The sequence below is a fragment of the Rhinatrema bivittatum genome, chromosome 13 (genome assembly GCF_901001135.1).
Source record: "Rhinatrema bivittatum chromosome 13, aRhiBiv1.1, whole genome shotgun sequence".
In the NCBI taxonomy this organism is placed as follows: Eukaryota; Metazoa; Chordata; class Amphibia; order Gymnophiona; family Rhinatrematidae; genus Rhinatrema; species Rhinatrema bivittatum.
The window spans coordinates 21,921,823-21,946,063 of NC_042627.1; the positions used below are offsets into that span (position 1 = coordinate 21,921,823).

Here is a 24,241-nt window from a genome sequence, read left to right on the forward strand (position 1 = left end):
ATAACCAACTTCCTGCTGGCAGGGAAAGGGGGTCCTGTGAAGCTGGTGGGTGCCAGACAGGCTGGAGGAGAGGGATTGTGGTGTGATCAGAAGAAGAGAGATTACATTTCAGTGTCATGCAGGGAGGGAAACTTTAACCGCACAAGATTCGGTAAGGGAAGGGAGGATAAGTGGGGGGAAATGGTGGCTTGGTTCTTCAGTACTGAAGGGAACCCAGAAAGTAAGGTGGAGAGAAATTGAAGGAAAGGAAGAAAACTTGTGGAAACTTGGGATGCTAGATGGCAGGAAGGGTTAGGACTTTTCAGCAACTTCCTCCAGTAACCATTCCCCTTACCGTGAAATTCTATTCATAGTGTTAATTTATTTACCACCCGGTCCATATTCAAAAGTATATTTGGACACTTATGTGGCTAAATTCTAGCCAGTTTAGTCGAGCCAAAGATCTGTTCTAAAGTTAACCCAGCTATAGTTAGCTGGTTAACTTTAAGATAGCCGGCTATATTCAATAGTGTGGCTGCACTATTGAATACACCTCCAAGGATAGTTGGATAAGTTTATCTGGGTAATTTTGCTACCCAGGCTGTATCTGAATATGGATCTCCATGGTCTTAAAGAATGCTGCGGTATGCAAAGGTTTACCGCATGCCTTAGTTTTGAAAGATTATCCATGGGACCTTTTAGTCCTGGTACCTTTTAGTCCTGTTCTCTGTACTCCCATTCCCTGCCCCTGTTCATTCTCTGTACTCCCATTCCCTGCCCCTGTTCATTATATTTTCTACCTATTGTTTGATGTAAACCGACATGATGTACCCTCTAATGTCGGTATAGAAAAGCTGCTATATAAATAAATAAATAAATAAATAACATGGCTTTTGTGAATAGGCCCCTCAGCCAGTAACTTATATTCCCCTGCAGACTTACAACCATTTCTACTACACGTTCATAACTTTAAGCAACACAGCCACGCCAGGTTCATTCAGATATACACACAAGATATGAGAATACTAAAAACAGAACCATGAACCCCAAGCAGAGACAATGGGCAGGCACACCACCTGTCCTCGTAAACATAGAAAACATCCTGCCCTTGTACACGCTCCTTAGGTAACCGACTGTACCTGACAGACACAGAGTTTTCACTGTAGATCTCTTTCACAGCCTCAATGTCTGCATCGAGTTGCGGGTGTCGGTATAAATCCGCCGCACACGTGCCCTGGAAACACAGACAGAGCAGACACGCAGGGGATGTCAGTGATGACATGAAGGCACACCAGCTTGAAAGAAATGTCACGGGTTGCACTCAAAGCTTCCTGGATACATGAGAACCTATAGGGGAGTCCCTAAATACAAAGCAAAATAAAGAGAAGCTCCAGAAAGAAAAATGAAAGAAAATAATGGCCAACCAAAGAGAAATTAATAAGCAGTAGGAGACAAATTTAAGAGGAATAAGAGAAATTAAAGAGAAACCAAAATGGAGAGTAGTAAAAAAGAAAAGAAATGACATTAAAGAGAAACAAAACAAATGGTGAGGGAAATTTTCAAAACCATCTATCACTGAAAATTGCACGAAGTGTATGAGGGTAAAAGTGTGCATGTTGTTCCTCAATGCACACACTTTCACACGCATTTTTGCGAAGGTGTTCCCGGGGTGGAGTTAAGCCAGGACGGGCAACAAAGTGCATAGTTTTGCATTTTCAAAATTATATGCATATTTTTTTTCCAGCAAAAATAACCTGCGAAACAAAACAGGAACTTCTTCCTTGGGCTACTTTCAAAGGGAAGGTGTGCTCAGACATTCGGTTTGGGAACTGATTGCGACACCCGTGATTACAAAGCGTCCCACGGCCCGTGCACCTGTCCACCAGATTTTTAAAACTGTCCTGAAAATAACAACCAGCAAATGTAAAAAAGAAAAATACAATCAGAAATGAAAAAAAACTAAAAATTAAATTAAATTAAGAAACTAAAGTGTTCTCAGGAAACATGTTGACTTGAGAAGACTAGATGTAATGGAGACATAAAGAGAAGAAAAGGTGTATAGAAAAACGACAAGTCCCGTGCAGGGGTGGACTCCACGTAAACCTCCACTCAGCGGACGCTGGCGCAGAATGCAAAGGACCAGCTTTCCAGCAGAGCAGCCTTTCAGCAGGTCACTTTGGAGACACTAAGCCCATCTGAAAACTCTAACTGGTCCCGTACACACTCTTGACTAAGATGAGGTGGGAGAAGACGGAGACGGGAAGATTAAGGAGGAGATGTCCTCTGCTCCTCTCTAAACTACAGAATCGTTCTTGCAGGGAAAGGCCTATCTACAAGCCGAAGAACAATCTGAACTCAGAGCCTTCCAAATATCAACTGGACTGGTTCTTGGCTCTCTTGCCTCCTCTCTGGGTCTTAGTCCTTTCCCCCTGGGCTCAATATAATGTATTTCTGGTGTTTTTACATATTTTTGGAATAGAAGAAATGTCCTTCTCTGAGCCCTGCCTGCTGCTGTTCATTCTGATTAAGACTCTCTTATTTATCTTATTATACTGCCTTGCCAATAAAATCAAAGCAGTTTATAAATCAAATTAATTAGCAGGCACCCACTGACCATTCAATGGACGGAGTGCTTCTCACTTTCTGTCTAGAGACCCACCCCAGCGCTCTCTTCCTCCATATCTGAACCCCAGCACGCATCCCCCCCCCCTTTCCCCGCCTGACCCCCCAGCATTCTCTCCCCTCAACCTCTTCCCCACCCCCACTCTCTGACCCCCCCCCCTCCCCATCTGGACCCCAGCACACTTCCACCCCCTCCCCCTCCCCAGCCCGATCCCAACATCCTCTGAACCCTTTCTCCAGAACTCTTTCCCCCTCCCCAGCCCCATAAGAGCACACTCTATCCCCCCTCCCCAACACTTTTTTTTCCCCCTCCCAGCCCCTTCCCAGCACTCTCCCCCCCCCCTATTGGGCACAACCTGGGCACTTCCCTCCCTCTCTAGCCTTACCTGTGCACTTTCTTACGCTCCACTTCCCCAGCCTGACCCTAGCGCTCATTCGTCTGGAACTTTGCCTGCCTGCAACTGGTGGGGTGTGGCCAGGACAGCCAAGGAGTGCGCGTGAGTACCTGAAGAGCAACAACACACGCATTCCAGCCTAAGCGTGCTCTCTCTAAGCTAGCACTAAGTCCCGAGCCTCACCCAAACCTTGGAACCTAGAGAGCTCCTCGGTGCACCCCCATCAACCGCCAACAGACAAGAGGGCTAAGCCTGCTACATACGCAGATTTCCAAGAACCGCAAGCGCACTGCTTTCTCTAGCATTTAATAATTGCAAACACGGAATTACATGACTTATTTCACTTCTTTCCATTTGGAAACCTTATCGACACTGTAGCAGAGATTGCTCCATTGAAGCATTTTGTTCTTGGCTGATATGTCTTTGGTACCCAGCAGAGAGATACGGAATGGTTAGCCTGGGAAGTGAAGGTATGCAGATGGTCAGCCACTTCCCTCCCCCTCTCCTGATACATGCACGGAAGCTGGGGACGCTGAGAAAGAACACGGCAAACTGAACACGGGGGAATTTCCTTATCCTGTTCGTTCGGGGCCTTCGGCCGCCCGTTCTTTTTCATGCTGTCTGCCAGACTAATTCTGTCTCCCACCTCGGTTTTTATTTTTATGAACTTAATCCCGTGGCTAAAGCACGACAACAGGGCCGAACCGAAACCTCATTAAGGCCGGGCAGCGCCACAGAAAACAAAAGTAAAGAGCCACCGACTGCTCGCAGTGGCACCGTTTCCAGAAAGGGGAATCTGTCTACAGCAGACGGCGTGCAAGCCTTGCCGCGTGACGGGATTAGTGCAGTGACAGCTGTCCCACTTAGGGTTTGCACAGCGACCACGCCAAATGGGGACGGTCAAACTGCAAGCGCAGGACAGGACTGAGGAAACGTTTTAGCGTGCACTAATTGTAAAGAATCACCCTCACTCTCTGCCCTACAAAGCGGCATGGCACAAGGGTACAGATAATGCTCATTTACACACCATGGTCTTAATGAACTCTGCAGTGTGTTCTGAAAGGTTATCCATGGCAACCCTAACTCGGCTTTAGTGAACAGGCCCCTCAGCCAGGTACTTATACTCCCCTGCAGACACAGAACCATCCTTCTACACGTTCAGAACTTTAATCAATACACCCGCACTCTCTCCCATTCAGATATACCACATAGGAAATGAGCATCGTGGTCCACCTTCAGGGGGAGAGGGCAGGAAACAGCGGGAACGTGGACCGCGAGCAGCTTTCAAGGGTTCGGCACCAACATGCGGGAAATTCTGCTAGCAGGGCAAGAGGCCACAGGAGTGACCACCGCTTATTTACCTGGACTCCATACAGGAATTCTTCCGATTCATTGTCTGCATCAGAATCATCGTCGGTCCAGTACTGGCCTTTGCTGTCCTGGCATAGGGCAAGGAAAAAAAAAACCACAAACTTCTCAAGCGTGCATTTACAAAGCAAAGAACAAGGGTTTCTTTTGGCAGTGCCACCTGGGGAACGTTTAGGACACTGAAAGGCTAAAATGCTGCATTATCTAAAAATGCTGCGCACATTCGCTGGGATATGGATGGTAGAAATGCAAAAAAAAGTCATTAAGCATGCCCCATGAGTTTTGTTCTCTTGCTGGAGAAACCAAATTAGGCAAAGCTTTTCTCCAACAGGTTATGTGATATTGATTTGAGGAAAAACCTAAATAAATATCGAAAATCTTGATCGATATAGATAGAATCTTTCAGATCACTTCTCGGCCTTTTGGCTGAGATCAAAGTGCAGTATCTGGCAAATAAGCAGTCAGGCCTAATCAAGATCTGATATTTAGGATTTTCTTTCTCCAACGTCGAACAGGAGATGCCTTTTCAATATGGTACCTTCCATTCCCACATCTTTCCCTTTCATCCACTCCCCACCTCCAGCCAGATGCTCACTTTCTGCTGGAAATGCATCATTTGCCTGTTCTGGGAGAGATTTTTGCTTTCTGCATTTGTGAAAGGGATAATAAGGGGGGGAAATATGTTAACCCGAGTAAAAGAAAGAGGCAAAACCAGCAGATAGTGTGCAAGAAAAGGAAACAAAAACTAAAATGTGTTCCCCTGTTTTCTTCTTCAGCAATTCTTCCTTTCCTCCTTGCTTACTTCCCTCTCTCCATTATTCCATTCCCTTTCCTCACTTCCACTTTCTTCTTTACTTTTCTTTGATTTCTGCCCCTTTTATCTTGTAACTTCCTTTTCCTCTTCCTCCTTTGTTTCCTGCATATTTCCACCATTTCTCTTCTTTCCCTTCTCTATTCCCTGCATCCTTTCCTTTTTAGTTAGGACCCCTCCATCCTCCTGTCTTTCTTTCTCCTTTCTTTCCTTGTATCCATCACTTTTCCCTTGTTCTCTCCTTTACTCCTTGCCTCCCTCTATCTATCTGTCTCCTACCTTTCCTCGCCCTCTCCTTTATCCTCTCCCGCCATCACTTCCTGGTTGTAACGTCTCGATATTTCTTCACTGTCTTTTCCAGTAACGTAAATTTCACAAGAGTTCCTGCCTCCCTTTTCACTTCGGACCTTAGTTCAGCATCCATCCCGCCCTTCCTTGGTCACCCCATTTCCTAAAGGCAATGTCCATAAAATGCAGAAGGATCAGCTAAAGGAACCAGATAGCTGCACAGGTTGAATTTATGCACAGGAATCCTTAGAACCTACCCAACCTCACGGGACATCAAGATAGGAAATGCAAATGTGATCGTTCAAGGGGAGATGTTCCAGCTTATGAAGTGGCCACCCAGTTCCGTTTTCGCCTCACCATTTGCTTTAGTGGTTCACAGGCTCTCCTCTGCCAGGGCTAGGCCTCTCCCCTCCATGCTACCAGCCGGGCTGGAAATGCTGAGGCAGGCATGCAGACAGCTCCGGGCCTTGACCTCAAGGAGGAGAGCAGGGCTTCCTGGGATGTGCTTCTCTCTCTCTCTCTCTCTCTGAGGCAACCGAGTTGCTGTCCTCCAAGTGCAGACAATATTCTGGTTACGCCACTGCCTCACAGCTGGATGCTCATGGTCAGTCGGAAAGGCCGCCCAGCCCCATCTGCAATCTGGCCTCCGTTTACCTTTCCCTTAATAGAACAAAATAAAAGAGAAATAGCCAGGCATACAGAGAAGGATAAAAGAAACACAACTGAAACAAACAAAGAAATAGAAGGGTAAGAGTGCTGGAATATCTCCATATTTCATAATAGCACACTCCTTTCCACTGCGTCTTAAGCTTCCAGGAATGCATTAGCCAGGTGATAGTCTGCGAAACCCCATTCCTTATGTGCAGATCAGCAGACTCGCTGTGTTTTTTACAAGTACTGAAAACTCCAGGCATCCCACGATGTCTGGGTCCAAACAAAGAGGCGTGAGAACACATTACAGAACGCAGCGATGGACTTGTTGTTCTCACTTCAGATAAAAATTCTAGGACAAATAAATATCGAACTGTAGAAAAAAAATATCATGGTCAAGTCCTATTCATTTATCATAAATGTGTTGCCACTGTGCTCTGAGTCTTCTCCAGTTCTCTCCAAAGCCTCCCCTTCTCTCTCTCCCTTCATTTCACCTTCCCACTTTCTCTTCCTTTGGTCTCCTCCTGTCTTTCTTACCCTAATCTCCCACATGCTCGCTTGCCCCAAAGCTCGCCATCCACAATCTACCTCCCCATCCCCCCTTCCTCTTTCTGCAGCGATGTTCTAATTGGGTCTATTCTAGGCTGGGTCAAATGTTCAGACTGTATTAAAGTGAAAACAACAACACATTGCCGTGCCAAAGAATATCCCGGGTAAGTTAGCTGAATAAGTCTTATCCGACGAACTTACTTAGCTCGATATATTTTAATATTGGCCCCAAACTGTATTAAGTTAATCCAATAAATAGGAATTGCCTTATTTTCTTTGGTTTACCGACTTATTTTCTTGAAATTTTACGAAAATTCTACTATGCACATGGGACTTTTTGCATCTCTAAAACATGGGGTCCCTAAACTCGGTCTTTTGAGGGCCACAACATAGTTGGGTTTTCAGGATTTGTGCAGTAAGTATGCAGGAGGGCATTCATTGTAGAAATCCTGAAAACTCGACAGGGTTGCAACCATCGAAGGGGTATGAGTTTGGGCACCCCCTGCTTGAATGTATAGAAGGATGCTCTCCTCACTGTTCAGAGGGAAATGTTCTGCCAAAGAGAGAGAACAAAAGACATTGACATTGTCAAGGAAGAAACAGCTCTAAAGTTGTGAAACAAAGACCAAAAGCCAAGAGATGAATAGCTCCGACACCAGTGTTACACAATGACCCTAAGTCATAAGGGACAGATTGATCCTCTTCTTGGTTATGCCACATTCTGTGTGTCCTCCTGATCTCCCTAAGAAAGTCTGAATTAAAAGTTCTTACATGCAATGGGTCAAAAGCTCAGCCTGTCCCTTACAGTCTGGAGCCAATGATAATTGGCAGTCAAAGGCAATCAAAGGCAGAGAGAAAAGGGACAACGGCATTAAAGGAATGGTGCTAAAGTGAGAGCGGGAGAGAGAATCAACAGAGAACAACCCAACAAAGTCATTAAGAAAGATGGAAGCCTAATCCATCCAATGAAGGACCTGGCACCAATCCCATCACAGAACTGAAACTCAGAGCTTCCCGAGTCCCTGTCTCTCCCAGCAAGTGCTCCAGATGCATCCTTTAAAAAAAAAAATATTTAACAAGTTATTGAAATCCTTTTTGATCCTTTCTTTGGTTCCAGTTTAGCACCTTTTATATGCCCTCTCCTGTTTGCAATCAAGGGCCAGAGGGAAAAGTTGGTAACTGAGCAGCTTGACGGTAATAAGTATTTCAGCTGCTACCAGCACCATGCACTGCAACCCCTAGCAGGTGGTGGGCAGTTGGTGTTGATACTATGATTGAGGAATGCAGGTGTTACTCATTTCAGATAAAATTTAAAAAAAAAAAAAAAAAAAAAGAGTTGGAAGGTGTAATTTTTCTAGAAAAAATACACAATCCAGCAGCTTCTGCTAAGCAGCACATTAAGCAGCTGCCAGGGGAGTCAACTTCCTGTGAAGTCAATTGTTAGAAAACATAGTAACGTAGTAATGACGGCAGAAAAAGACCAAACGGTCCATCCAGCCTGCCCAGCAAGTTTCTTATGGTAGTAACTACCGCTCCATGCAGTTACCCCCCAAGCCTTATGTAATATTAATAATCAAAACCAAGCAACTGTCAAACCCATAACAAAATTACTGCTAGCAACATTCTGACGGGGCGAGCAGCCTTCCTGATAATTCAGGCAATGCTGCTGCTTGAACGTGTTTTGCTTTTGGACTTGGCCATAAAAGCAGTCCTGCGCTTTTTCCCCCTAACGTCTTCGTATCGGTACCCCGGACCATAAAAGTGGGGGCCCAGCATTGGCTATCATCTCAATCCAATTCCCCCCCCCTTTTTTTTTTCCTTCCCACTGTCATCAAAGCGGAGAGCGATGTTGCGGTTGCATCAAGGCTAAAATTACAATGGGTCCAAGAAATATGAACCAGGGAGTCAATTCACCCATTTTGTCACCGGAAAGCAGTTAGAGGCAAACAGCTATGGAGGCAGGCCAGAGAATAAAAACGTTTGCTGTCCACAGCAGGGGATGCACAAAAGGGCATATAGCAATAAACAGGGTAAAAACTGGTGTTTAATGACTCATATTACACCTGCCCCACTTTGAGACCCGGAGAGGTCCATATTCAAAAGCATTTAGTCACCTAACTCAGAGGTTAACCAACTAAATGAATATTTTGGCACATATCCGGCTAAATTCTAGCCGACTAAAAAGTTAGGAGGCTAGAATTTAGCTGGATAAGTTAGGGGCATTTTGGGGGCGTAAATGGGAGGAGCTGAGTTAGCTGGCTAAGTTAACTGACTAACATGGATATTCAGAGTTAGCCGGATGACCACCCTGCTAAGTCTGGTAGGGTCAAAGAGCTGTCCTAAAGTTAACCACCTATATTCAGTCATGTGGTTGCACCATCGAATACACCTCCAGAGATAGCCAGATAAGTTTATCCGGCTAACTTTTCTATCTGGACTGTGTCAGAATATGGACCTCGGAATGCATTAGCTGCCTCATTTCCTTATGCATGAGCCTCACTGTGCCTTTTCCAATGCACAAAATTGCTCGGGTGACGTCAGTCCCCTAAAGGAAAAGGCAAAGAGGGTTCACGGAGCACTGCACAAGCTTGTGACGTCAGCGCGATTCAAGAAGAAACCAAACGCGTCTGCCCATACTTCGGTCTCCTTACAGCCTCGTCTGCATACTCACTGAAGCAATTCTTTGCCATGACACCATAGGAATCAATGGGAAAAATCCCAGCGCTCACACACACACAGAGAAAATAAATGCTTATTACAGATAAGCCACTAATGTCTTAGCATGCTACAGAATATGAGGAACAGCTGACATGCAAGGTCCAAAGTTATCAATGAGGCACTATTTATTTGGCATTTTATTTATTTTATTTATTTATTTAAAAACTTTTCTATACTGTCGCTATGTACCATCGCAACGGTTTACAAATAGGCACAAATAATGTATATTTAGGTGGGTATCGTACATTCTAACAAGTGCCAACTAAAAACGGTAACAATATCGTTAATAAAGATAAATTTTTGGATAGTGATGGATTAGTTCTGGGAAGGTTTATTGAGGTACTTTATTTCGGTCTATGTCTCTACTGTACTATGTATTTATAGTATTGTGGTGCCATTTATTCTGGCTGCGTTTTTCTGTATTTTTCGTTCTCTCTTTCCCTCTCTACCCCACTGTTTCTTTTGGAAAGGCTTGCTTAAAGAGCCATGTCTTTAAGGTTTTTTTAAAGGATTTGATATCACTCTGTAATCTTAGTTCAGTGGGCATTGTGTTCCATAGAAAGGGCCCAGCCAGTGATAAAGCCCTTTCTCTTACTTGGGTTAGGTTTTGCTGATTTTACTGTAGGGATTGTTAGTAGTGCCTTGTTAGCCGAACGAAGGTTCCTTTGCGGTACATGGACAAAGGGGTAACATTCACGGCACACAGTTATTTATTTAATGTATTTAAAACTTTTATATACCGGTATTAGTATGCAAACATCATACCGGTTATCATTCTCATTTAAATAAGCTTAGGCACACTTTTGTCTGTTGGCTGGTGGAGCATGCATGTGCACCCCACCAGCCACTCACCTCCTTACTCGGCTGCAGCAACAGCAGCGGGAGCATGAGCGCGGCTCCCGCTACCCTCTGGACCCTATCTACCTCTTGCTGCATACTATGGCCAGCAGCGGGAAATCCCTCAATATGCTCCTGCTGTTCCTTCCGGTCCCTTCAGGTGCCGGCCCAATGTTTGCTGTACCGACGCGAGGCAGACAGCTGGGGCTCCCGTTCCTGTCGCTGCTTTTCGCCGCCTGTCTTTTGGGCCGCAGAAGTAGGGGCTGTGGCACAATTCGACAGGTAACAATCAGGACTGGCGGGCTGGGCTGGGGAGGGAGGGTAGGAGCGTGCTGATGCTGGACTGAGCAGGGAACTGGGCCGGGGCAGGGGGGGGGGGGTCAGAGTGTGTTGGAGTCAACCTAGGGAGTGGAGGGTCAAGGGTGATCTGGATCCAGGCTGCAAAGCAGAGGGTCAGCAGTGTGCTGGAGTCAGGGTCAGCAGGGAGCGCTGCAATTTCGCTGGGGCAGGGGAGCCAGTGTGTGCCGGTGTCGGCTGGGAAAAGGAATCAGAATGAGCTGGGCCGGTGAGGAAGGAAGTAAGAAAGGACTGCTGGAGTGATGTCGGAGAGAGGGCCAGGGGGTGCTGCAGTCAGGAAGGCCCTGGATTTGGACTGGAGAGGTGGGATCCATGTGTTCGGGCTAGGCTGGGAAGGGGGCAGGTAGAAGGGGGTTCAGATTATGCTGGGGACAGGATGAGGAGGGAGGAAAGGAGTGATGGGACTGAGTTAGGCCTATGTAGGAGTTAAGAGTGTGCAATGGCTGGGCTGGTGAGAGGGAAAAGGGGCAAGGGGTGCTGTGGTTGGGCTGGGAGAGGGATCAAAGTCTGCTAGGTACAGGGAATAGGGGTCTCCGGGGGAATGTCAGTGATTTCAGCTAATCCATCCACATTTCCTAGCCCGCCATGAAATCGGCAAGCCCTGCATTCCTGTCACAGCTTAACAAATCAAGCAACCCCCTTCCGCCCAGGCCAGAAAGGCTGGGACACTGGCGACTCGTCTTTTGCTGGCAAAGGCTCCACTGCTGTATCACCCACTCTCCACCCCCAGCACTCATCCCAGACTAAATGGGGGTGCGGCTTTCATCCATCCAAATCCTGCAAGCACCCTGCCACCTTTTCCAACCCATCCTTTGGGCATATTGATTGGCAGCAGGGCAGCTGCTGGACAAAACATCTCCTTTCCCTTTTGGGCTTGTGGGCTCACGGACTTAACTCAAAAGAGCAGCACGACATGCCCCACCCCCAGCAGCTTGGCTCCCAGGGCAGTCACCCACCCTTTGCCACAGCCCTTGCTGGAGTAGTGCTTTTCAAGCTCCGATCAGGAGGCAACCGTGCCATGTACCAACCAACGAACACATGCGGAGGCCAAGGAGTATCTCTTGCCATTCCCTCTGCTTGGCCTTTTTCTAAAGCCCGCTGTCTAGGATCACCAAAGAGCACAGAAAGCCTGTCAGCTGAACCGTCAAATAACCCTAGTGCCTGTAAAGGCTAGACATGGCATCGGGTACAGTATAAAAAGGCAGGCTTCGCATTGTCTGGTTGACAGCCTGCAATGGCAGTCAGAGGCAGGCCCTTGGCTACCCCCAGCTGCCACTGGGGACAAAACTGGGATAAGGAAACTACCCTTGGTGAGTTCTTATGCCAGTTCCAGTAGACCTGACATGTCTTATCTTTCTGTGTGAGATTAACAATGTCTTCATACCTTATTGATGGATCCAATATGCACTACAGAGAACGAGTCTTCTCTCTAGACAGCCATTTTGCTTTATAGTTAATGGAGTCAGTTTCTTTCTGTTTTTGGCTGCTTTCAGACTAACCCAGACACCACGATTTGGTCCAACCTGCTCCAGGGTACTGGAAGGCAGAAGCCTGGTTAATGAATGATAAACAGGGGGCATAAGAGCTCTGGAAGACTGAACCCATAAGTATTTCCCTGTCTATGTCTGTCGCTGTCCATCATGTCTGCGAGTGTCTCTCCATGAGATGTCCGTGTCTGTCTCGAATCTGCTTACCTTATTTGTGTGTGTATTTGTCCCAACTTTGTGAGTGCATGCACCTTCCTGTACCTCACTGCTATGCATCTGTGCATGGGCACTGTTTTTTTTCCTGTGCCTTGGTAGCAGTCCTGTTGCATGAAAAGGAAAGGCACATGCTGTTTCTGTATTTCCAGGCAGTGTCTCCAATGGGTTTATTTTGCACGTGCAAATACAAACCAGGAAGCAGTTGGGTTCAAAGTCCAAAATGAAAATATAATATAGTAAAACCCAACCCAATATTTTAAACAACTTCGTAATTGTTCTTATGTAAATGTTCAAAAAACTGAAGGAAAAAAGTCATCAGATGCCAAAGAACAATCAATAAACTTTTGCACTTTGGTGAAACAGCATAATCATTAGAAAAAAAACTCCAGTTTTTGTGACTATCGAGTAGAACAAAGTGAAGCAAAGTGTAATAAATCTCAATAGTTTATCTTTCACACCCAAAAATGAAAAATTAACTTCCATCAAAAGGTGATTTAAAAAATGAGGACCTCCTTGAATCCAAAGTTGACACAAAAGCAAGAGTGCAGCACATTTTCCTGAAATGTAGAGAGAACGATTGGCTGGCTTTTATAGAAAAGGTGCTGCACCCTGCTTGGTTTCATTTGCATCAAGAGCTTTGGTAGGTGGCTTGCCACAGAGAAGTTGACTGATATCATAAAATCAACACTCTTTCGTACGAGGTGAGTTCTCTTCTGAGATATTAAGAACCTGCTTAATTCGACAGATAAGCCACTAATGTCTTAGCATACTACAGAATATGAGGAACAGCTGTCATGCAAGGTCAAAGTTATCAATGAGGCACCATTTATTTGGCATTTTATAATCACGTTCTCCTACAAAGGGGTAACATTCACGGCACACAGTTATCATTCTCATTATAAACAGCTTAGGCACACTTTTGTCTGTTGTATTTTCCTCCTGCCAGTGGATCAGAGTCCACGTAGATCTAGGTAGCCAAAATTCGGCCACCTACATAAGAACATGCCATACTGGGTCAGACCAAGGGTCCACCAAGCCCAGCATCCTGTTTCCAATAGTGGCCAATCCAGGCCATAAGAACCTGGCAAATACCCAAAAACTAAGTCTATTCCATGTTACCATTGCTAATGGCAGTGGCTTTTCTCTAAATGAACTTAATAGCAGGTAATGGACTTCTCCAAGAACTTATCCAATCATTTTTAAAACACAGCTAGACTAACTGCTCTAACCACATCCTCTGGCAACAAATTCCAGAGTTTAATTGTACGTTGAGTAAAAAAGAACTTTCTCCAATTAGTTTTAAATGTGTCACATGCTAACTTCATGGAGGGCCCCCTAGTCTTTCTATTATCCGAAAGAGTAAATAACCAATTCACATCTACCAGTTCTAGACCTCTCATGATTTTAAACACCTCTATCATATCCCTCCTCAGCCGTCTCTTCTCCAAGCTGAAAAGTCCTAACCTCTTTAGTCTTTCCTCGTAGGGAAGTTGTTCCATTCCCCTTATCATTTTGGTAGCCCTTCTCTGTACCTTCTCCATCACAATTATATCTTTTTTGAGATGCAGCGACCAGAACTGTACAAAGTATTCATGGTGCGGTCTCACCATGGAGCGATACAGAGACATTATGACATTTTCCGTTTTATTCACCATTCCCTTTCTAATAATTCCCAACATTCTTTTTGCTTTTTTGACTGCTGCAGCACACTGAACAGACGATCTCTTTCTTGGGTTATAGCACCTAATATGGGTTATAGCACCTAATATGAAACCTAACATTGTGTAACTATAGCATGGGTTATTTTTCCCTATATGCATCACCTTGCACTTATCCACATTAAATTTCATCTGCCATTTTGATGCCCAATTTTCCAGTCTCACAAGGTCTTCCTGCAATTTATTACAATCTGCTTGTGATTTAACTACTCTGAACAATTTTGTATCATCTGCAAATTTGATTATCTCACTCGTCGTTTTTCTTTCCAGATCATTTATAAATATATTGAAAAGTAAGGGTCCCAATACAGATCCCTGAGGCACTCCACTGCCCACTCCCTTCCACTGAGAAAATTGTCCATTTAATCCTACTCTCTGTTTCCTGTCTTTTAGCCAGTTTGCAATCAACGAAAGGACATCGCCACCTATCCCATGACTTTTTACTTTTCCTAGAAGCCTCTCATGAGGAACTTTGTCAAACACCTTCTGAAAATCCAAGTATACTACATCTACAGGTTCACCTTTATCCACATGTTTATTAATTCCTTCAAAAAAGTGGAGCAGATTTGTGAGGCAAGACTTGCCTTGGGTAAAGCCATGCTGACTTTGTTCCATTAAACCATGTCTTTCTGTATGTCGTGTGATTTTGATGTTTAGAACACTTTCCACTATTTTTCCTGGCACTGAAGTCAGGCTAACCTGTAGTTTCCCGGATCGCCCCTGAAGCCCTTTTTAAATATTGGGGTTACATTAGCTATCCTCCAGTCTTCAGGTTCAATGGATGATTTTAATGATAGGTTACAAATTTTTACTAATAGGTCCGAAATTTCATTTTTTTAGTTCCTTCAGAACTCTGGGGTGTATACCATCCGGTCCAGGTGATTTACTATTCTTCAGTTTGTCAATCAGGTCTACCACATCTTCTAGGTTCACCGTGATTTGGTTCAGTCCATCTGAATCATTACCCATGAAAACCTTCTCCAGTACGGGAACCTCCCCAACATCCTCTTCAGTAAACACCAAAGCAAAGAAATAATTTAATCTTTCCGCGATGGCCTTATCTTCTCTAAGTGCACCTTTAACCCCTCGATCATCTAACCGTCCAACTGACTCCCTCACAGGCTTTCTGCTTCGCATATATTTTAAAAACTTTTTACTATGAGTTTTTGCCTCTACGGCCAACTTCTTTTCAAATTCTCTCTTAGCCTGTCTTATCAATATCTTACATTTAACTTGCCAACGTTTATGCATTATCCTATTTTCTTCTGTTGGATCCTTCTTCCAATTTTTGAATGAAGATCTTTTGGCTAAAATAGCTTCTTTCACCTCCCCTTTTAACCATGCCGGTAATCGTTCTGCCTTCTTTCCACCTTTCTTAATGTGTGGAATACATCGGGACTGTGGTCAGTAGATGAAGTGGTCAGTATTGGCTGAAAACTGGCCTCTTTGTTAGACTTTTAGTGTCCTTGATGTTTTTCCAGGTTTAGTGGTATCTGTGTCTGATGGGTGTGAGAGTGCAGGCGTGTGAGCGCATGTGTACAGGGGACATGCTTGAGAGAATAATCATGAGAAAGGCATATGAATGAGGTGGTAAGGGAGAGGGGACAGGTATGTACGGTGTGCTGAAATGCTTGTGTGCAGTAGCATTGTTCTGCAATGTGCTGTGGAGATCACACTACTGCCTCTCTAAACGGCTGCATACAGATCTTTAAAAAAAAAACAAAAAACATTTTTCTAAGCCTTTTTTGGCTTCTATTCAGACAGAATCAGTAAAGCAAAAAAAAACAAACAATTAGTATGGAACAGACTGGCTCCCATGACTTTTTATGGGAAGAAAAGAAAAAAAAGGATTTTTTTTTCTTGCTGTAGGATAAAATGGGAGATATGCAGGTAAAGGGGAAACTAGTCAGAGTTACTGCTGCTCTGAGCTAGACTAAAAGTATTTGGGGAAGGGGCCTCTATGAAGCGAGTAAAGCCCACACATCTAGGGAGTGTTTCACAAGTTGTGCACAGAAAAGGAGACAGAGCCTGAACGGTCATGTATCAAGGAAAGTGAGTTAGAGGTATATTAAATAAATAAATAAATAAATAAACAAATAAATAAATAAATAAATAAATAAATGGAAGATATAGGTGGACCACTTCCTGCCTGCTGGGAATAGGCTATATACACATCACAGACATCCTGAAACCCAGCTGGCTGTGGCGTATCCAGGCCAGGTTTGGAGAACCCTATTTTAAATGAAAGGAAGGAAATAAGTAACGTGCAGGTTTTATGGTAGGAAATTGTGTAGGACCTATTTGCTGTGAGAGAGAGCTCCTAGAAAGGGATGCTAAAGGTCCCTGATGTTGAACCTGTGGAACTAATGACCAATTGCACTCACAGATAGGTCACAATTCCCACCCGAAAATATATGAGATCTCACTCATGTTCACCATCATCAACCTTGTAAGTACTGATGTTTGGCAATTTATGACATATGAGTTCAGAATAGTCTACTTGCAGTTCTGATCTCTTGTAGTTCTGACTATTTGAAAGAGCCACACCAAGGAACACAGGTTGAAAATGACTTCTGTAGATAGTACTAGAAGACAGAGCAACCACAAGCTGCTGAGTAGATCTTCTTGTTAGACAGACTGAAACAAATCACAGTGAAAATGGAAGAAGTAATAAGGCAAATTGACAAACCAATAAGCAGCAAATCACCTAGACCAAATGGTATCCACCCCAGAGTTCTGAAAGAAGTCAAAATGAAATTGCAGATTACTAGTACTATGTAACCTATCATTAAAATTGTCCATTCAATTCAAAGACTGGATAGTAGCCAATGTAATCCTGATCTGTAAAAAGGACTCCAGCAGTGATCCAGGAAAACTATAGAAGTTCAGTGCCAGGAAAATCATGGAAACCATTCTAAAAAACAAAATCACGGAACACATAGAAAAAGACATGGTTTAATGGGTCACAGACAGCATAGATTTAAACAAGGGAAATCTTGCCTCACTAATTGATGTTTTTTTAAGGGATTAATAAACGTGGATAATGATAAGCTGGTAGATGTAACATATTTGGATTTTCAGAAGACATTTGATAGCATGCCCCTTGAGGAAATTTTAAAAAGTCACAGATGGGAGGCAATGTCCTATTGAGGACTGCAAACTGGTTAAAAGATAGGAAACATAGAGCAGGACTAAATGGTCAATTTTCTCAGTGGAGAAGGATAAACAGCGAAGTGCCTCAGGGATCTATATTGGGACTGGTGCTTTTTAATATATTTAATATATTTATAAATGATCTAGAAAAGGGAACATTGAGTGAGATGATCAAATCTGTAGCCACAAAAATATTTCAAGTTGTAAAATCATAAGCAGATTGTGAAAAATTGTAGGAGGACCTTGAAGATTAGGCAATCAAACGGCAAATGAAATTGAATGTGGACAACTGCAAAGTGATGCACCTGAGAAAAAAGTAACCCACACTGTAGTTCAGGGATGGGCAAACTACAACTCGCAGGCCATATCTGGCCCATCACTATCTATCTTCCAACTTGCTTATCACTTGTAAAAGTTAAACTATGTGTGACCCGTCGATGCTCCAAGTTGCCTGGCAAGCATCACCCTTGATAATGCACTGATCCATGCAAAATTGAGCCTTGACTGATGTCATGCAGGTCAGAGAGTGTTGGCACCACTTAATGATGCGCTGATGCGATTTCCACTCCCCACCACTATGAAGATGCCCTGTGCCATGGAGTGACACGTTGGAGGGTGGTTTCATCCCTGCCAGAAAGAAGAGACCCTGTACAGTTCTGGTCCCAAAATTCATCTGCCAGCAGGAAGAAGAAAATGATTTAGGTAGAAGGGGTGAGTCAAATGGTGGGTTGTAGAGGAAAGGAAAGGGGGTGAAGGTGGCAAATGACTGAGAGGGAACGGAATGGAAGAGAGTGAGTGGGTGGATGGAAAGGATGAGTGACAGAGGGGAGTGAATGGGGGAGGGAGAGGATGAGTGTTTGACAAGAAAGAGAAGAGAGTTAGTGGAAGAGGGAGAGGGATAGGTGTGGCATATTGTGGACTTTTGGTCAAAATGGCGATGACTCCTCCCACAGGGAGGGGCCCCGTGGGGAACCACAACGATTGGCTAGACTTTAGTAAGCAGACACTGAGGAAAGAAAGCTTTATTATACTGCTGTTGAAGAGTTGAATCTTGCCCAAGGAATGGACAGTGCTGTAGTTCAGCGATATCACAGTACAGCTACGACAGTCTCTATAGTAGATGGTCTCACCCAGATGTAGCAAAGGTCCGGTAGTGATCCGCAGCGCGGGATAACCCGTAAACCTGAAGGATGGAATGAGGAGAGCTGGAGCGTAGTGATACTCACAGAGTAGCAGTGCTGATAACTTCCTTCGGTAGTAGAATGAAGAGAGGGACCCGAGATCCGAGGTGCAGGATACCCTGAGCAGGATAGGCCCTCGAGGAGCGAGTACCTAGGAGTGCTGAGGGTTCCTGAAAGAAAGCAGATAGGACCCCCGAGAGGCGGGTGTCCTTAAGGTTAGGCAGATGAACCCCATAGGGCGAGTAGAAGCGAGAGGCCCCCGAGGAGCGGGTACCCAGAACTTCTGTAGGAGTGAGATACCCCGGAGGGTAGTGGAGAATCCAAGAGGGCAGCTTAGAAGCCGTCAGAGTAGCAAAACCGAAGTCCTTGCTAACTCGTTGAATTGTAGCTGAGCGGAGGTTTAAATACCCGGAGGTACTGATGTCATGCGGTGGAGCTGCCCCCGAGGTTCCCGCCATGACGTATTCATAAACGTAGGCAGCGTGTGCGCGCGTGCCCTAGGAGGCCTCAGGAAGAAGCATGGGGAACGGGGACGCCCATGCTGGCTCGGAGATGCCGAGGATTTCGGCAAACAGCAGCGGAGGCAGCCATCCTTCCCAGGGAGGAGGAAAAGGGTAGGTGAGGCAGAACGGTCGCAGCCGTCTGCGACCGATGGACGCAACAATAGGAAGTGTTTAAATGAGAGGGAAGGGTAGAGAGTTCAGTTTGGAGAAGAAACGACTGAGGGGGGATATGATAGAAGTCTACAAAATCATGAAAGGACTTGAACAGGTTCATGTAAATCGGTTATTTACTCTCTCAGATAATAGAAGTGTTATGGTTAAGCGATGTTTGGGTGGATTCCTGGGTACTGTGGCAGGTGACCACGCCCTCGGGGAGGAGCCCTGTGAGGCGCCACAGTACTGGGCTAAACGCAGACGCACAAACACAGAGTTTGGTTCTTTTATTAAACAGCTTGTAGTGTACCACCCGAGGTGGCAGTAGTGAGGTGGTCTGGAAGTCGCAGTCTCAGGACCCTCGGCAGAGGGGACCCTTCTCACCCCATTGGTATAGGGGAATTCCGGTGCAGGTTTCCCAGCAAGGTAGAACTGTGGATGAGATAGATTGAGAGTTAGATTACTCACTAGATGGTTGCTGTTGGTATGTGATTCCAGTAGGTTGAAGAAGTTAGGTAGCGGCACCGAGGCAGGGAGAACAGGTCCTCGAGGAGTGAGTACCTGATCCCTGTAAGGCACCTGAAATAAAGCAGAGGGCCCCCGAGGAGCGGGTATCCTGGTTAGCAATACCCCGAAGGGCAGAGAGCTTCCAGCGGCAGCACGGAAGCGGCAGAGTAGCTTAGACCGGCCGAAACCAATCCTCTGCTAACTCAACGAGCTAGCAACTTAGTACAGGCTATATACCTGGATGGCGTGACGTCAGTAGAGGGGAACGCCCCCAAGGTTCCCGCCATTGCTGGAATAAAGACGTGGGTGGCGTGCACACGCGCACCCTAGTAGGCCCTTGGGAGGAGCATGGCAGGAGGCAGCACCATAGGCGTTCCAGGGACGCCGGAGAGGTCGGCTTGTAGACACGGCGGCAGCCATCTTCCCTAAGGATGTGGGAGGAGCCATGAACAAGGTGAGGCAAATGGGGCAAAGCCGTCTAGCACGGACAGACACAACAAGAAGGACCAAGGGGCACTCCATGAAGTTATCAAGTAACTCATTTAAAACAAATCTAAGAAAATTATTTTTCATTCAGCGCATAGTTAAGCTCTGGAATTCATTGTCAGAGGATGTGGTTATGGCAGTTAGTGTAACTGGGTTTAAAAAAGGTTTGGATAAGTTCCTTGAGGAAAAATCCATAAACTGCTATTACAGTAATTAATACACAATAGCAGCTTGTGATCTAATGTTTGGGTACTTGCCAGGTACTTATGACTTGGATTGGCCACTGTTGGAAACAGGATGCTGGGCTTGATGGACCCTTGGTCTGACCCAGTATGGCATTTTCTTATGTTCTTATGAGGGAATGGGGGGAGGGTGAGTGACTGGAAAGATAGGGAGTTAGTGGCAGAGGGAGTGTGTGAATGACTAGCAGAGGGAAGGGAGTTAATGAGGGAGGGAGAATAAGTGTCTAAATGAGAGGGAAAGGAGTGAAGAGAAGAAGGGAGAGGGGGAGTGACTGAAAAGGATGCAAAAGGCGTGTGGGAGAGGAAGAGGTTGAGAGAGGGAAGGGGTGAGTGATAGAGGGAAGGAGGTAAGAATGAGGGAAGGGAAGAAGACTGATTGGAAGGGTGAGTGACAGAGGTGAGGGAAGGAGTGAATAGGAGGGGTGAATGACACAAAGGAGGTGAGTGGGAGTGAGGGGTGAATGACAGAGGGAAGAAAAGAGGGTAAGTGAGAGAGGATGAGTGACTGTGAGGGAAAGGGGAACTGAGTGGGAGGTTGAGTGACTGACTGAGAGGGGAGGGAAGGGGATGAATGACTGAGAGGGGAGGGGGTGAGTGGAGGTGGGAGGGTAAATGACTGAAAGGTGAGTGAGAGGGAAGGGAGGAAGTGGAAGAGGGGATTGAGAAAAAAGGGTAGAAAGGTGTGTGCGTGTGTGTGTGTGCATATATGAGAGAGAGAAGAGTTTGCATTTTCCTCACCTCCCCTCCATTAATCTACTACAATCTCAGGGTGACTGGAAATCAAAAGTTCATAGGTGAGATAGTCTGCTAGCTTGGAAAACACCTTGCACCTCTTGCCCTTAAAATGTATCTCTGTTGGGTTGAAAGTTTTGCCAATTTTGATAGAGGCTGGGATCCATGATTGCAGGGGCTCCTCCAGTGCTAGAAATGGTGGCGCATAAGCCTGCTGGCTACTGAAATACCCGGAGCAAGTGCTGGGGGTTTGATTATTGTGCTGAGAAGCTTCAAGGGGGACACCCTCCCACCCCACCCCCCCAGCCCTCATTGTGACCGATTTACTTGTAATGTGGCCCCAGCACAAACAGGTTTGCCCACCCCTGCTATAGTTACATGTAACTATAGCAAAGGAAAAGGATCTGGGTATCATCGTGGAAAATACTTAGAAATTCTTGGCTCAGTATATCACGACGATCAAAAAGGCAAAACAATGTTAGGAATTATTAGGAAGGGAATGGTGAATATAATGGAAGATGTCATAATGCCTCTGTATCGCTCCATGGTGAGACCGCACCTTGAGTACTGTGTACAATTCTGGTCGCCGCATCTCAAAAAAGATATAATTGCATTGGAAAAGGGCGAACAAAATGATAAAGGGGGTGGAATGACTCCCCTGTGAAACAGCTGAAGGGGGAATTTGATAGAGCTATATAAAATCAAGAGTGGAATAAAATGTATAAATGTGAATCTGTTATTTACTCTTTCAAAAAACACAAAGACTAGGGGACACTCCATGAAGTTAGCAAGTAGCACATTCAAAACAAGTCGGAGCAAATGCTTTCACTTAACAAACAATTAAGCTCTAGAATTCATTGCCAGAGGATGTGGTTAAGGCAGTTAGCATAGCTGGGTTTAAAAAAGATTTGGAAAAGTTCCTGACGGAGAAGTCCATAAACTATTATTAACTAAGTAGACAGGGGTAGATTTTAAAAAATAACGCGCGCGGATCCATGTGCGCGCGCTACCCGGTGCACACTCATGGGCGGTGCACGTTATAAAATCACCGGCGGCGCGAGCAAGGGGAGGGGGAAGGCATGGGCCATAATCGTGCGGTGACGCATCGTCCGGCTTCCCCAGTTCCCTCCCAGTCCGTTCCAATTAAGGAGCAGACTGGGAGGGAACTTCCCTACCCCCTTCCCCTATCCTACCCGCCCCCTATCCCTATCCTAGTGCTCCCCCATTTTTTTTACCTTACTTTTTGCTCCTGTAAAGGAGCTGGAGCAGGTTGCAGGCGCCAGCACCGCAGCAAATGGCCGCAGTACCGGGCGCCTCTAGCCCCGCCCCCTGGACTGCCCCTCTGCCGAGGCCTGGCTCTTGTGTGCATAAAACACAGGGGTTACGCGCGTGGCCGGGCCCCTTTTAAAATGCGTGCGGGCCATTAGGGAATAGCCACTACTTGTCACTGCACAATAGCAGCATGGGATCTATTTACTGTTTGGGATCCTGCCAGGTACTTGTGACCTGGGTTGGCCACTGTTGGCCTGATGGACCTTTGGTCTGACCCAGTATGGTTATTCTTATGTTCTCATGTTTTGTGGGCAGAGAGCGAGGGTATGAACAGTTCTGATTATCTTCCTGGCTGCAAGTTAACATCTGTCAAGGGTCTTGGTCTTTTTTGTTTTTAATATATTTCTGTATGTTTTTATTGTAAGCCACAGTATACAAATATTTTTAAAATAAAAACAAACAAAATGGCAGCTGGAAATAGGCATTTGTTCAACATACAGCTGCAGTCTTACCCCCTCAAATTCATTTTCTTGTCTGAGCAGGTTTGGAATTAAGGGTCAGATGCAATAAGCATTTTTCCTCAGAGACACAAGGGGGGGGGGGGGGGGGGAGGGCAATTTTCTAACTATCCGCTTGCTACTTGTGGACTTTGCGCCAATTCTCAAAGCCTTACCCTCTGAAACTTGCCATAGACGCAAAGTACCTGCGATCATCAGCTCCTGTATTTTTCATGAAAAATAACATGCACAGGATTTGAAAATGTAATCTCCGCATGCTATTTCTCCCTCAACCTAAACACGTCCCTAGGAATGCCTCCTCTAGATAGAGAAGTTGTGGAACAAAGCGCATACTTTTAGCGTGGGAAGCTGCTTTTTAAAAAAAACAAAAAAATCAATTCATGCATGCAATCACTATTTACAAGCAGAAATGGCTTTGAAAAATGGACCTCAAAATGGGAACAACTGCTTTGGCGTGTCTGGTCCACTGGTGCTGCCATCCAGCTCAGGATGAGACAAGAGCATCAATCGGGACAAGATAAGAGGGCCCTGAAGCAGGAGAGAGCTGGACTCCCCAATAGCTGATTGGGGTACCCCTCAAAATGCAAGTAATGCACTGCCAAAATGACTCTGCCCTCCTCTCCAGCAGGTGCACAATGGGAAAGGGATACAGCCAAGCCCGGGGGCAGGCTCAGCTGCTAAGCTCACAGGGTACATTTTCAGCAGGGAGCGCAGCAGGCCACACAAACTAAGGCGTCCGGATGTTTCCTTATGCAGATGAAAGCATACTGCATGTTAAGCGATGGAATAAAGCAGATTGAGAGGGGCAAGTCTCCTGTGAATGGACATTATTTTTATTTAACTGAAATACATGCTCGCGATCTCCAGCTATGGCCCCCTGGAACACCGCCTTTCTGTGATCTGAAAGTGCATGCGGACTTTCTGGCAGCTGAAAATCCTCGGCGCTGGCCCTGGCTGATTTGGGCAGGTTCCCTCTCGTTATCTTTCACCCCTGTGAAAGGCATCAAAGTCTTTGAGAATGTGCGACTCTTTGTTTCCTCTTATTCCCTCTCTCTCACACAAACACAAAGGAACCCTGTAACTGTTTTCTTCGGTTCCCTCCCCGCCCTCTCTTTCTTTCGTTCCTGTTCCCTCCTCCTCCCCATAATCAAAGTCACATCTTATTCACCTTAAGAGCAGGACGAATTATTCACAGCTCTAAACCATGGTCCATGGGTGAGTTACAAAAGCCTATCAGAGGATGAGGATCAAGACTGATAAATGTCCCCGTATTCGGCCAGCATTCTGATGACATCATCCCTACGGGATGAGGAAGCCGCGCATCCCAGCACTGGGGTCCCTTCCTCCGCCAGGTACGAACTTATGCACTTGCACTGATTCAGGAAATGAGCCATTTTATTTCATTCTAATCTTGGTCATTTTTCTAAGCATCCTTCCTTCTCTAGTTTTCCTGTCAAAGGCATGCGTTGCTGCATTCGTTCAGTAAACCGACATGAAC

General features: G+C 45.6%; 1 protein-coding gene across 4 annotated transcripts in view; it reads right to left on the reverse strand.

The window, feature by feature from the left end:
- The window catches only part of PARP6 (poly(ADP-ribose) polymerase family member 6), a 99,700-nt gene that overhangs the window by 72,755 nt on the left and 2,704 nt on the right, over positions 1–24,241 (reverse strand). For all 4 annotated transcript variants that reach the window (XR_003852345.1, XR_003852346.1, XR_003852347.1 and 1 more), the window contains 3 exons: positions 5,821–6,123; positions 4,358–4,435; positions 1,119–1,213 (listed from right to left, as the gene is read on the reverse strand). Coding sequence is in view for 1 of the 4 variants with exons in the window: in XM_029574731.1 (XP_029430591.1) it covers positions 1,119–1,213; positions 4,358–4,435; positions 5,821–5,823 (176 nt within the window). In the remaining 3 variants the exon portion in view is untranslated. The remainder of the gene's footprint in view (positions 1–1,118; positions 1,214–4,357; positions 4,436–5,820; positions 6,124–24,241) is intronic.